This window comes from Rhinolophus ferrumequinum, chromosome 2 (genome assembly GCF_004115265.2).
Source record: "Rhinolophus ferrumequinum isolate MPI-CBG mRhiFer1 chromosome 2, mRhiFer1_v1.p, whole genome shotgun sequence".
Lineage (NCBI taxonomy): Eukaryota > Metazoa > Chordata > Mammalia > Chiroptera > Rhinolophidae > Rhinolophus > Rhinolophus ferrumequinum.
The window spans coordinates 46,234,402-46,249,906 of record NC_046285.1 but is presented as its reverse complement, the minus strand read 5'-3'; the positions used below and the strand labels follow the sequence as shown (position 1 = coordinate 46,249,906).

General features: G+C 36.3%; 1 protein-coding gene across 9 annotated transcripts in view; it reads right to left on the bottom strand.

The window, feature by feature from the left end:
• STXBP5L (syntaxin binding protein 5L) overlaps positions 1-8,917 on the bottom strand; it is a 231,754-nt gene extending 222,837 nt beyond the window's left edge. For 6 of the 9 annotated variants that reach the window (XM_033134974.1, XM_033135011.1, XM_033135040.1 and 3 more), the window contains exons 1-2: positions 8,785-8,917; positions 7,472-7,662 (exon numbers count right to left, since the gene is read on the bottom strand). In XM_033134974.1, coding sequence (XP_032990865.1) covers positions 7,472-7,654 — 183 coding nt within the window. In that variant the 5' untranslated portion in view covers positions 7,655-7,662; positions 8,785-8,917. Of the gene's footprint in view, positions 1-7,471; positions 7,663-8,254; positions 8,295-8,706 lie in introns of those variants that run through there. The other 3 variants (XM_033134983.1, XM_033134991.1, XM_033135000.1) reach the window with 3 other exon arrangements.
• Between the last annotated feature and the right edge of the window lie 6,588 nt (positions 8,918-15,505).

Below are 15,505 nucleotides of genomic sequence, written 5' to 3'. Positions count from 1 at the left end.
ATAGAGAACTCGTACAAACGAAAAGGGCACAAAAAATTTTTGTACTTAGTATAGTTGTTTTCAAGTATACTATTTCAAATATATAGTTTTACTAAGCAATAGCTGTTGTATATATAATTATATATATATATAATTACATAACAATTTCAAATCATTTTGAATTAGCAATTATATAACAAATTCAAATTATATAACAAATTCAAATCAACCAGTATGGATCCTCGCCTTTCAATCAACAAGAAAATAAGTTGCCTGCTTAGCAACATATTGTTGCAACATTAACTACAAAAGGTACTTAAGAAGTAATAAATTGCTAAAAGAGAAAAAAGCAGCCTCTAATAGCTATCAGCTTGAGTTTGCCCGGCCCTAATTAAGTTAGGCCACGGTGTTCTCCTGTGGAACATGAACAATTTCACAGAAAATGATCAAACAAGGCCCCTCTATGACCATGATGAAGCAAGACAAAAACAAAACCACTACAGGATCAAGTTGGGGTACTGATAAATATAAGAACCTTGAGCAAACCACCCTAATGATCAAACATTCCCCTCAGAACTGCTGCTTCTTTAGTAAATAGCTATAGCCCATGCTATTTGTTCCTCTTGCTTCCTAGGTAAGATGTCTCATGGTTCCCTATGATGTGCAAGCTCCCTTGTTGTAATAAACCCAACTTTGTTTGACTACAGGTATGCAGTCTTTCGTAGATGGGCACAGACACTTTGTTTCCTTTCAAATATTCCGAAACTCAGTCTACACATTATTTTGACCAGTCTCTTTAGCCTGAAAACTAAGTCGATATGATATTGGCATAACAACAGGCAGAAAGATGAAAGAACATTGTTACCCCAGATACAAATCCTAGTACATATCAAAAGTTAATACATAACAAAGAAGTATCACAACCAGTGGAAAAGGAATCAATTAATAAATGGTATGATAAAAACTGATTGGCGGGGGGTGGGAGATGAGGGTAAGGGGGATCAAATATATGGTGATGGAAGGAGAACTGACTCTGGGTGGTGAACACACAATGTAATTTATAGATGATGTGATACAGAATTGCACACCTGAAATCTATGTAATTTTACTAACAATTGTCACCCCAATAAATTTAAAAAATAATTTAAAAAAAAAGCTACTTGGAGAAAAATTAAAAAAAAAAAACTGATTGGCTATTTGAAATAAAAATCATTTTAGAGTTACACTGTGTACCAAAACAAATTCTGTGTGGATAAAAAGTTAAAATATAAGAGATCAAAGCACCAAAAAAAAAAAAAAAGAAAATAGGAGTATTTAATCAAAACTCTGAATTTTAGAGATATTTCCTTGCTTAAGAAATAAAAAGAAAGGGATCAAAGACAACTATCAAAAAATATAACTGTCACTGTAACTGAAATATTTTATAAAGATCATTATTTTGACAATTAAGTAGGAGCAAAAACTCAATTTTGTCTTACAGGAAAAAATTCAATTTAAAAGCCTAAAGTAGGGCTTCTATTTGAAACCTTTAATGGGCATAGTTAAAGTTATTGCTATTAAACTAATATGTAAATGATTTATAGAACTATAATGTGGGAAACCAATACAATCATCCTGTTACTAAAAGTAAAACAGGGAATGTAACACTACAATTTTTTGCAGGCACATCTTCAAGTAAAAGCAGAAGAGGGGGTTAGAGAAATGTACTAAACTTCCAGAAATACAAATTTGATGTAATCACTAGTAATTATCCTACAGAGAAATTTGGAAATTATGTAAGATTTTATATTAATTCTATACTGAGACATACACAAAGTATGACAGCACTGCATTTTTTTTAAGAATATAAAAACTGCCATACTAAATGAGACCAACAACCCAATTTGCTGACAGTATATTAGCACCAAAGGACCTTTTGTGAGAAAATGTTATTGTTCTCTATGGCAACTTAAAAAAAAATTATAAACATACTTCCTACAAGTCTATAATCCCTTACTCGAGGGAGGCCTGCCTAGGATAAGCCAAGTAGAGAGCCTAGAATACTGAATAATATGGCTTTGGTTTCTGGTTCTCAAAATTTTTTTTTATTTTAATTCTTTTTGGTTCTTAGATTTGTTAACATCTCAGTCCTAACAAGGTAACTTAATTCTTCTGGTTTTTATTCATTACTATTCCTAAAGATACCCATCCTCTATTGTCCATTTTGGTGACAGGAGCAATGAAGTAGATGCTTTATCCAAATAAGTTATCCTGCAGTGTCAACTATACTACCGCTTATGCTATCAGTTTATAAGTACAGAATGAGACAAGGCCACTCATCTCAGGGAATCTTGTGTAGTTCTTTGAATGGGTAAAAATTACAGAAATATGGAACTGTGACAATAGTCTTGTGCCAATCTCATTTACAGAACCTCTCAAGTAAAACGATGTCAAACTTAAACACAGTGGAGACAATGGAAAATCTGAAGAAGACATAATGGTCAGGAATACCTAGACACTTTATCTCCTTTCATCTTTCCAGTGTCCTGGAAAGACCAGCTCTCCACAGCCCACACCTATATTTCTGATTGGATACATATTTATCTGGCAGTATCTTATATTAAGTCTGGTATGAGAATCATGATTACAAATCCATTTCACTGCAGAAGTTTCTCTAGCGATCTACATGTTGGCTCTGACAACTTGATCACTTATAAAAATAGTTCAAAAAGTATTAATGAATACTGAATTGGCTAATTTAAGAGTTTATTCAAAACTTTAAGGATTATGCCATTTGGTTCTGGTGATATATTTATTTTTGTCTATTTTGTTAATTAGGTCTAGAACATCCCGTGTGTGTCTTCTTTCGTGAGTGTCTTTAGTTGTGCTGCCGTTACTGCCTCGATGTCCTGAATCATTTTGACTTTGGGGAAGAGCCAGAAGTCGCACGGTGCCAGATCCAGTGAAAAAGGAGGATGAGGACACACCATATGGTTTTTATTTGACAGAAATTGCCATATACCAGAAGCAATGTGTGACACAGAGCCTTTCTGTTGTGATCACAAAATACGGTGAATGCTGCTGCCAAGTGCCATCCAATAGAAAGGCAGGGATCTTCAATATGGGAGGGGGTGCATCGAACCTTAGTAAGAGTGTGTGACAATTTCCAGCTTGTTCGGTGTAGTCAGGTGTGAGCTAAGGTTGAGAGCAGGTGTGTTTTAAAGTGTGCTGTAAATCACCCGCCATCATGACAATGCTCTGTGTCACACATCACTTCTGGTATATGGCAATTTCTGTCAAATAAAAACATTACAGTGTGTCCTCATCTACCTTATTCACAAGATCTGGCACCGTGGGACTTCTGGCTCCTCCCCAAAATCAAAATGATGCAGGACATTAGGCAGCCAAGACAGCACAACTAAAGACACTCACGAAAGAGGACTTCCAGAACTGCTTCAGAAAATGGCAAGAACAATGGGATAAGTGTGTTGGAAGCAAGGGGGAGTTTTCTGAGGGGGATTAATGGCAATATGTCTTTTACTGTAATAATTTTTTTTATTTAAACATTCACTGTATTGTTTGATCACTATACAAATATATATATTTATGTGTGTGTGTATATGTAATTATATACATAATTATAGACATATAATTATTAATGACTTTCTGCTTTAATTTCTTTTCAATTAATCAACCAACCAGGTACATGCTGCTTCATTCATAAAGTATATCAAGTGCCTACAATCATGGTTCTCAGTACTGACTACAGACTGCACGTGCATCAGGGTCTCCTGTGAGGAGGCCTTTGTTAAAAACTGCAAGTGCCTAGTAGATCCCATTCCTAGAGATTGATTCTGTAAGACAGGGGTGAAGATAGAAATATTTCTTTTAGACAGAGTTGAGAACCACTGACCTGTTAGGTAATGAGCACCCCAACAATGATAAGGAAACAAAATATATTTGCCTCTCAAAGAGTTTATAGTATAATGACATTGACAGAAATAAAATTTTTTAATCATAACAGGTGCTAAATTCACTCAACAGGTATATGCCAGGTGGTATAGGCAAACAGAGATGAAGGGGGAAAAACTAACTCTGCCTGGGGTTGGTAGATAAGGAAAGTAGTAGTCTGAGCTGGTTTCATGGAGGTGGTGTTTAAACTATGAAGTAAAGAGTAACTGGGAATTCTCCAATTATACCAAAGCTGGAAGAGATATTCTAGTCAGAAGCAATAGACTGAGAAAATATAGTGTTTCCAGGGAATGCAACATGCTTAGGGAACAAGGAAATGACAATGGAAAGGCAAACAGGAGCCCCTTCTGAAGGGAACCACATATAGATCAAGTTAAGCAGTTTAAAATTTATTGTATAAAGCAGTGGTTTCAAATTGTGTTTCACAGAATTCAAGCTTACAAAAGGCAGTTCATATATTTCACAAATATCTGAACAACACGGGCATTTAAATGCATACATACCGAACTTAAACCAGATTGCAGTAAACCAAGGCATTAAACTGGTTTGTGGGCTTTGTTGTTGTTTTTTTCTGACCTTCAGCCAAAATTTCTTCCACCACTTCCGTGTTTTTTTAATTTCTTATAGCTGTGTCACTGGTTACAAAGGTAGCAGTTTTACACTTTTACTTCTTTAAGGCCAGCAAATATCCTACTACCTGCCTATGGATACTATTATACAATAAAAACTAATTATATATATACTTCATAATTTATCATTATAATTTACTTTAAAATGTATGCCAATAAACTACCATACTTCTTTAATAAATGTTATTTACAGGGGTTTCACATAAGACTTGCTTGTAGAGCATCACTGCTCTAGTTAAACCAACATAGAATTTTTAGCAGGAAAATGACAACATTAACATTATAATTCAGAAATAACCATTATTAAAATACGGTAAAACAAGAGGTGAGAAGATCAGTTAGGAAGTGATTGCAAGAGACAAGCAAAAAAATATGACGGAATAAACAAGTACTGGAAATGGCGAAAAGGAAATAAATATCAAAAATACTAAGGAAACAGAATACATAGGATTTACTGACCAATCAGATAATAGAGAGAAGGATGTTTTTCAAGAGCAGATTCTAGATTTATACTTTAACTTTGACCATGTTGAAATGGTAGAAGAACCCAGAACATGCCAACTGCTTAGTACTCAGAATAGAACATTCTTTGCATTTTCAATCAGTGAGTCCAAATAAAGTCCCCATTTTAGTAACAGTTCTAATTTTGGAATTTCCTTAATCCATTTTAATATATTTTATTATAGTTCAGGTAACCTAAATCATAGCTGTAAACACTTTTTAAAAGTCACTATATTCCTATCCAAATATGCCATAGTACTTTCCCTATTTAGTAAGATTTCAGTACTATTAGTGTTCAGCTTATATAGCTATCTATCCTTACAATTTCTTTGAAAATTATTATCTGATATTATTACCCACTGGTTATTGTCATTCTACCAAGAACAAGGTGATTTAAAAACTTTAACAATATATACATTGTATCGCCTTTTCCAATTTATACATTATTTTAACCTAACTGTCTTGTTTAATCTTCCTGATGACCTTCTTAGGTAAGAAAAGGGGTCAAATGTATAACTATGGGTGGTGAGCACACAATGCAATATACAGGTGATGTATTATAGAACTATACCTTTAAAAGTTATAAAATCTTATTAACCAACAAATTTAATTTAAAAAAAAGAAGAGGAGAAATACTTATTACCATACTACAGATGAGAAAATCAAGGCTCAAGGCAGATAAACATTTTGCGCAAAATTATATGGCTGGCAAGTAGCAGAGCTTTAAATAAAATACAAATTTTCCAATTTCAAGGCCCTGCAATGTTTTTGAAGTAATATTTAACTTCTGCCACTTTCCATGACTATTTCGTCCTAATAAATAGGAAGATGACTATAATCCCATTTTCCTCTCTTACATTCATTCATTTCCCCTGAACTTTTTTTTATTTAAAAACTTCTCTACCATATTTATAACCTCAATAGTCTAATGCCATTCAGTCTGAGAAATCTACTTTTCCTATACCAATTTTGCCTCCTCTAAAACTCTCCTCCATCACCACCACATTCATGAATTGAGAGGATTTGGAATTTTTTTTCAGAATCTTGAAATGGAAATAGTAATACATCAAAGATTAGAATATCAGGGCATAATTCCCTTGCCTAGCAGTTCAAATTTGGCCTCCAGGACCTTTTCACATGTTTATCTCATGACCACTATTTAGTCCCTAATCTGAGAAAATATTAGTTAAAATTGAGAACAAAATTATATACAATTTTGTGTACAAAATTGCATTATATACAAACCTCATAGGGTTAGAATTGAATCTGTTTATCTAACCTAATTCTAAATAAACTCACTTTCACATAAACTATCTCACAATATTTTAATACTAGATTTTATGTTTATATTAATAGCACTACTGGAAATGGAAACTAAGGTAATAATTGAAATGTATTTTATCGTACATAATTTGTTTACTACAAAAATAATTTTAATAATTTTTAAAAAAATTATTGAAGTACCAAAAAATTTAGTACTTAATTCCTGTGATTTCAAAAATTTACTGTTTCTTCTTATGTATTCAAACACATTTTAAAACTATATTCATCTGTATCACATGAATGACTTAGTAGCTTTTTTATACCAGATCAAAAGCACATTGCTAGCTATCCAAAAATAAAAGTAAAAATTATAAATCACTTTATTTCAGAAAATATAACAGTACCTCTCATATACTAACGTACTGCTTGTTTTGTAAGTTCTCATCTCTCCCTATCAGAAACTCTTACTTATTCATTAGAAGTTCAACATTAAAGCATAATTACCTAAACTGTTTCCTCACTAAACCAGAACACAGGCTATTTTTTTCTTTCAAGTATTACAGGTTCTCACAGGTATTAAACCATGGTATTTGTTTGTTTGTTTAGAGTTTATGACTCTGGGTGTGCTTTTTATTCAGAATTTAAACAATGAATTTAAAACAATGCCATTAGGTCTTTTAAAATGGAGATACTCGTCTAGCTATTATCTACTTAATTCTAGCAACATCTTAATAGCTTTAATCATTTTATTAAACAGTGAAATAAAATAACAATTAATTTCTCTGAATGAGATCATGGGATTAACCAGAATGATTTTCTCTTTCAGTATACTACTTATATACAAATATTACCTTAAAAATTTTGTCCATTATTGGGCCTTAGCATTATCTTCCAAATTCTACTTTTTATGTTTGCTTACTTTCCGCTTAAACTACCATTGCCATTTAAATTGATGCCTGGAACATCTTTATTCATTCAAACTGACCTATCTACAGAGTTCTCTACACCAGACTCTGATGCTGGCATCTCAACAATTTCCAGTCCCTAGTGGTTTTTGGGGGGTTTTGTTTTTTTGTTTGCTTTTAATAGTTTTTCCTCACAACAATAAAATAAAGAAACAACAGGCTTTCAGCCAATTCAAAACTTACCTTGCAAATATGAAAATACTCTGAAGTCAGGGTTTCCTGAATCTCTTCTCTGAGGACCCCTGCAGTCCCTCCTGGATGCACGGAACCACTTCCACCACCACTGTTACTGCCACTGCTGCTACCACTGCCAGGGGAGGAGGCAGTTAAACCATCCAAAACTTTTCGGAAATTAAACTTCTTCATTTTAAAGGCTGTTGAGAAATTCAAAGGAAAGGGTGACTTAGCACATGGAATTATAGCTGAGTAAAAGTGTTTAGTTTTTCATTAGTCAAGGCAGTAGCCAGTCCTCATTTTACAAGCATTGGCTGTAAAGGACTAGGAAAAAAAAAAAAAAAGGAAAACAAAGAGGCTTCATGTTGTCAAATTTTAATTCTAAAAAGCATATCCCTCAAAACAAAACAAAACAAAAAAACACAATTCCAAAAGCAACAGTATTTCCTCCTTACACATCAAATTTTCCAGGGTTTTATCCCCAGCTGCTGCTACGCTTTATCAGCACTGGGGTAAAAATAAAAGGCAGTGTCATCGTCGTCATTAGCATTATATCATCATTATTATACAATCAAACCAGGGTCCAACAGACCAAGACTGTCTTCTCTTAAGGACGGGCTTCCCAACTAAAGATTCAGCTCAGAAATTTTATTTTCAGAAAAATTATGTGGGGGGAGCCGGTATTTACACCTTCTGGGCTCACACCATCATCTTCAACGCTCCCCTTTCCCCAGGAAATGATGGGGGGACTTTTTCCATTCCCCAACCCCAACAGTCCGGACCCCAAAGCACCTGCGGGAGACCCACAGCAACAGCCAACGGTAGGGGCGAGCGGCGGCGCCAGCTGCCCCCGCTTCTCCCTCCGCCTCTCCACTTCCCTCCCCGCGTCTCCGGCCCTCCTCCCTCCTTCCCCACTCCACCCCCCTCCCACCCCGCACTGCCCGAGCCGCCGCCGAGCTCGCCCGCGGGTCGGCTCTCCCCGCAGCACAGCTGCGGCTCTTGGAGGACGTGAAGCAGCGGCGGCGACAGCTGTGGCCGAGTCCCGCCTCTGCCAGCTGTGCGCGCAGAGCGGCCGCTCCCGCGGTCCCTCCCCGGGCCGAGCGCCTAGGCGCGAAGGCTCTCTCCCATGGGCGCGCGAACACACAAACACCCTCACGTAGACATTGTGCGCCCAGCCAGACAGAGCACACACAATCAGTGTCACGCAGACATTCGCGCGCGGGCACTCATGCTCACAGACGCACACACAGGTGTGAGGGATCCGCGGCTAGACGGCGGCGTCGGCGTCCCAGTGGGATGACTATGATTCCCGACTTAGGCACCTTCCTCAGCTGCCACTATCCGCCTGCCAGCCCGGGAAGCTCAGGGTGCAGAGGGAGGCGGGCTCGCAGGCGTCGGTCCGGCGCGGCTCCGGCGGCTTCTCCAGTCCCTCCGGTCGCAGCGCCCGGCGCTCTCCGAGGTCCTAAACGAGCAGGCAGGCTCCACCTCAGGCTCCGCCCTCCCGCCGTGGGAGGCAAGCCCCGCCTCCAAACCGCCTCCTCGCTTGCCCCGCCCCCTCTTGCCCAGGCCTCCTGGAGCCCGTGAAAGGGGTGGAGAGCGCCGGGACATCAAAGGGAAGGAGTAGCTTCCGCCTCAATCCTAGGCTAGATAGAGCTAAATTCCGCGGCTGCGAGGTGGGAAAGATATTTGGGGATTGGCCGAAGAAAAAGCCAATGAAAGGTGGCGGGGAGACTTTAGAAAGGTAAAGTATTTGATTGACAGCGGTATTGGCCAGTATGCAGAGCGGCCGAGCTTTAGGGATTGTAATTGGCGCTACCTGTTGAAGGACGCAAGTGTGAATCAATAGAATGCCTGGAAGCGTGCGAACTTGGGCTCCTTGAGTCCGAGGCTTTAGGAAGGATTTCCCTAGCTCTGGCTCTGGAAAATATTGTGAACTTGGCAAGTGTTTTGCAGTTTATCATCTCTGTGAGCCTCTTCCCGCTCTCCAGGTGCATCTATTGAGCTCTCCTTGCTGCCCTTCTACTTGCATAAGTGCTTAACGGGTCACCGCTGCCGAAAGGAATTGTATTTCAGTAGTTTTGGGATATATTGTATAGCCTTCCAGATACTTTAGGGATCAGTTATTCACCTTATTCCCTCTAATACGTAGAATTACACCTTCTCCCTATTTTCACAAAGTTTTTTTTAAAGAAACATTTCTCTCTTAAACCGTGTCAAGAATATATTTTTAGCTTTTTCTATGAGTCACAATAATCAGTATGAAAGATGTACTATTCCGTGCAGAATTTTTTTTTTTTAAGTACATCAGGATAGGAAGATTTGGTTCTGAGCCCTGACTTGTTACTGCATTGGGGGAATTTTGTACCTGTATTTCTTAGTCTGTGAAAATGAAGAACAGCTCAGGGGACCATAGCTAGCTGTAGACTTCAACCTGGGCAACACAACATAGCTCATTAGTAATCATCCCAATTAGTCTTAGATTTTAGAAGTCCTCTAGGATGACCTCTTCTTTTTTTCCTTTGTGTGTGGGGGCTGGGGGGGGGAGAGAATGGGAAGGGTCCAAAGGAAGACCTAAAAGAGAAATGAGTTGCTCAAGGTCACATGGCGAGGGAACAGCTAAGATGGAATAGACCCCAGTTTATCATATCCTCAGCTCAATGTTCATCTCCTTTTGAATTTTTCAGTACTTAGTGTCCTCCCAAAGACTCCCAATGCTTCCTGGTAGTCTTTCATTGCTACAGCTAGACAGTAACACTCTTGCAGGCAGGCATAGAATTTTATATTTCTCCTATCTTGGTTAGCAGCTGGCACAATGTTTCACATATAATAGGCACTTAAAGGGTTTTGAACAATTAGTTTATTAATTGTTATTAGTAAAAGATTTATGAGGTGGTACCCAATTGTATGGTGTTTGGGAGGGGTAAAAATAAGGGTGGAAACAAATGCCATGTCTGATGTTAACTAGATCTCAGTAGGGTTCCAAATTCTATATTGGATTCCTAACAACATGTATCTTTGTCTTATTTTTATTTTTTTATTCTCTTCTTCCTGGCCCATATCACCTCCAATCGTGGGTGCCCATTAGGGCTAAAGACTTTGCTTTCCTCTTTTCTATGCCTGGCTTTTCTTTAAATGGGGGCGTGGGGAGGGGATTGCTCTAACTCTGAGAAGTAGGCATTGTTTTCTAAAGTAATGGATTTAGATGTCCACTTTCCCTTCATCACAAAATCTATCAGCAGCTCCTTAATTTTCAAGTAAATGAAAAACAAACCTGTACCAAGTGGTGGCTTGGTCTTTTGATGAGAGTGAAGAAAGAAGATACCCTGATTCAGCAAAGTAAAATGTAACTTTTGCAAGAAAGCCCCTTAAATCACCCATCACCAACACTATGTTAGCAAACTACGTGGTGGTTTTTGTAAGAATTAAGAGAGAACTGAGAACTAAAAAATACACAAAACAGATTGACAAAGATTCTACTTGAGGACCCTGAATGAAACTCATTGGCCCACTTGAGTTCAAAAAGAGGTGACAGAATAGCTATCCTTTCATATGGGACAATAAGTAGAAATGAAAGAAAAGTCTAGTCAGAATATATTAATGTTTACAAATAAATACAAGAATCCTGAAAAATAAAACATGATTAGAATGCTGAGATTGTGAACTCTTTGGGACTATTTTAAATATCTTTATTGTTCCTCCACAATAGAGAGCACAGTGCCTTATACATAGTAAGTTCCTGGTAAATATTAGTTTGAATAAATTATAGCAAGTAAAAATCTTAACATGATGGCAGTTTCATAGAGAGAGAGAACCTGTGGACAGGGACAGAGGGCATTGTGATGTCTATTCACAAACTGTGAGCAAAGGATAAAAATGAGCAAGAGACAGAGTACATTATGTACATGCAGAGACAGCATAAACAATTGTAGCCTAAAGCTTTTACTAGATGAGAGAAGCACAATGAAATATCTATCAAAGCAAATTCTATTCTTATTAAATTAATGAAAAGTAAGATGTTATACTATAAACCATCTGTAAAGGGAATGAGACCAGACCATGAAATATACCTGATAAATAATGTAGAGCACTTTAGAATTGGGTCAGATAATAATATTGGAAAGTTTTATTCATTTTATTGCAAACTAGAAGAATACCACATGGGGTGGAGTTTCTGATAAGCCATGATGTCTTCTGAAAAATGACAAGTATGAATAACTGCAAGACAGGAAAATAGTCTAAGCTTGGTCCTTGGAGCAAAATCATCAAATCATTCAAATAAATCTAATACATTGGAAGAATTTTTAGGATATGTGTTAAAAATATATTACAACTCACTTTAAGGAATTGTGATCTTGGATTCAAGTCAACAATGAAGCTAATAGACACTGCTTTTTAACATCCTAAAAATAATCAAATAATTATAGAAAATATGTGCATCTGTGGCACTTTGCACAGAGGAGATTTGCTAAATTGACTAGGCTTGGAGAAAACGAAGCCAAATTGAAAAAAATACATGTAAATGGTTCATCATATATAAAGATAATAAGTTCTACCAGTTATTTAGCACCTATGTGCCAGACACTATACCATGAAATTTACAACATCTCTTTTAATTTGCTCCATGTTATAACTCTATGAGCTAGCTGTTGTCCCATTTTACAGGTGAGGAAATCTGAGACTGAGAAACAGTTGAGAAATTCACCCAAGATGACAGGTGGATTACTCAGTCTTCAAATTCAAGGCTAATATCTAAGATCATGCTCGTAATCACTGCACTATTACTAATTAGTGGATTAAATAGAAATTGGAATAGGAAAAAAGTACAGGTTAATTCTTCTGAAATAATGAACATACATGTGTTTGTTTGCCACGACTGCCATAACAAAATACTATGGATTGGGTAGCTTAAGCAACAGAAACTAATTTTTCTCATAGTTGTGGAGGCTAATAATCCAAGATTGAAGACTTGGGTTTCTTCTGAGGCCTCTTTCCTTGGGTTTCATATGACTTCCTTCTTACTGTATCCTCACATGGCCTTTCCTCTGTGTGTGTGCCTCCCTTGTGTCTCTGTAGGTCTAAATTTCCCCTTCTTATAACCTGTCAGATTAGATTAAGGCCCACCATAATGGCCTCATTTTTTACTTAATCACCTCTTAAAGGCTCTATCTCCAAATATAGTCACATTCTGAGGTACAGGGGGGTTAGGGCTTTAACATATGAATTCTGGGGAGACACAATTCAGCCCATAACAAATGACAATTAAATTCATCATTCTTTGAGGAGAGCATCTACAATAAACTAAAACTGTGTAAACATTTTTACATTTAGTTTCTCATTTAATCCATACAACAATCGTGTACGGTAGCTATTGATAACTCCATTTCACAGGTGAAAAAAAAAGCAAAGAAAGGTTAAGTAGTATGCCCAACAGCATACAGCTAGTAGGTTGTGAAGTAGGAATTTCAACTCATATAAATAATATCCCAAAGCTCTTTCCTCATGCTTCTGGTTTTCTTGGAGAAACAAAAGAAATTCCATTATATAGATATTTGATATAACAAAAGGAAATTATTACAGAATAAATATTAGGATAAAACAGAACAGAAAAAAGGGAAAATATCTGCAAAGGAGGAGTTGGGGAGTGAATACTAGAAGCAGAGAACTTTTGGGGTGGCAAGCTACTAGGAGGTTCTTATCTGACAAGATATCTCAGTATATGCATACTTTAAAATACGAATATATTAAGAGTCCCAGGTGGTATCCCACTAATATAGGAGAAAATCAGTTATTCAATACCTAATTAGACATAGCAAGGCAGTACTAAATTGCTGAGAGAGGCTATAGAGTCAGGGAATATCAAAACAACTAGAAGGAGAATTTGGGTGGAGGGAGTGTAATGATTGACGCTTACTATAAGGCCAGGCTGGCAATTACTTACATTAGCAAGTGTGAACATTTCCAATCTGCTTGCTGTGAGGTACCTGGTCTTGGACTGAGCAACCTAATTTATCACTCACTTCTGACTCCTCAATCAAGTTATAGCACTATTTTTTATTATTGGCCAGTCTAGGAGTTACAATTTTATTCAGAGAGCACATTTGAAAAATGGATTCCACCTTTATCCATTCTGGCAAAATTTTCAAGAGGATTAGGAATTACCTTTCCTTCCTAAATTTTCATCTGACTTTTTTCTGACTCTATTATACATCCTTTAGGATGGGTACTGGGTGATACTTGTCAGCCTCTGTCATATGGCAGGAAATAGCAACCAGCATTAAAATACCTTATTCGGCCTACTCCAAGCCCAAAAGGGGAGAAACCACAGGGTTAATTAAATAACATCATGGCTCTCATGGGTTTCAAATAAACAGGCAAGGTCATTAGGATTTACCCAAAACATACAAAGTATGGCCCTGCACACAATCAAAGACAGAGCTGCAAACAGAATTCATCCCTTCTAAGGCAAAACTCAAATATTTACTATCAAACATATGATTAAAATCAGCACTTTGTGCATCTTTTAAAATAGATTTTCACATATCAATCCATTACATTGGGATGTGGTAAGAGAAAGGGATTTAGTGTTGGGATAAGACTAAGTTTTCTAGCTGGGGCACTAACATGCCCTTTCAGCCTCTAAGCCTCACTTTTTCATATACATGCTGTTATATAGGCTATTATAAGGAACAAATGAGATTATGTAAAAGTGTTTTGTAAAATGCAATCCACTTTATAAATATATTCTTATTTATTATTCTTTTTTAATTCTATTTTTTATTCTATTTTTATTCTATTATTCTTTTTTTATTTTAGTGAAAAAGTTTATAGGAATTGACTTTAGAGTTGAATTTATTTTCCCATTATTATTAGTATAAAAATCACTCGCGTCTATGGATTAACTTGCTAAAATTGAAGGAGAGGAAGAAGATTTGGACAAAATGACTTTTAGGGTTCTTTCCAATCCCAAATTCTGTTTTCATATGATTTATTTAGTCAAAGTTCACAGTAATCTCTTTCTAAATACCACAAAGCCTCACTGGAAAGGTGATTAAAAGAGCAGCCATGTAGATGCTGACCAACAGAGATGATCCGCAGCCTACAGTAGGCAAAAAATACATGAACCCTAAAAAGTGTCTATCAATCTCTGGATATAAACATTACTTAAAAATGTAACTGGAGATCACATTTTTTATTTCTATTTCTATTTATACATTTATACACGTATGTGCATGTACAAGTATACATATGTGCATGTGCATGTATATCTGTTATAAAAGTAAGGTGTGCTTATTATAGAAACTTTATAAAATCTACACATTTATTTCTAGTCCTCTTCAGGACATTTTTAAACAAATTGAAAGTGTCCTGTATGTACCATTTTGATTCCTGTTTCATTTTTAACTAAACATTTTTGTTGTCAGCTTTCCCCATTTCATTAAATATTCTTCAGAAATACCATTTTGAATGTCAATATCATATTTAATTATATAGATATTTATACAAGGTATTTTGTCATTTCCATGTTCTTGCATTTTTTATTTCTAATTTTACAATATTATAAATAATAATGGGAGAACTTTTATACTAAATCTTTGGCAAAGTTTCAGATTTTTTTCCATAAATGTGCCTTGTATATTAAAAGTTTGCATAATATCAATTCCTCAGACAGGAAATCCTTAGTCTTATTTTTTTCTAGGGGGTATCGCTATGTCAAAATAATATGTCTTCACACTTAGTTTTCAATTTTATTTTTAAAAGGTTGTACCAATTTATACCCTTGTTAATACCTCAGGTCTCTGTGGAGAACTCATGCTATAATGAACATTTGTAGAGTGATGTCCCACGCCACCTACATTGACTTCTTTTGTTCATATGTTGAAAAAGTTCAAAGAGAGTTTTAGGATGATAAGAATTAGTAAGCATAATCAACTAAACAGAGCAAAAATTGTGGCAAGATAAAACATAATTTCGGTAAAGCTTGTCATTTCAATTCGGAGGAAGAAAATATAAAAGTTTTCATAGAACTTCAAAGTTAGAAAGAAG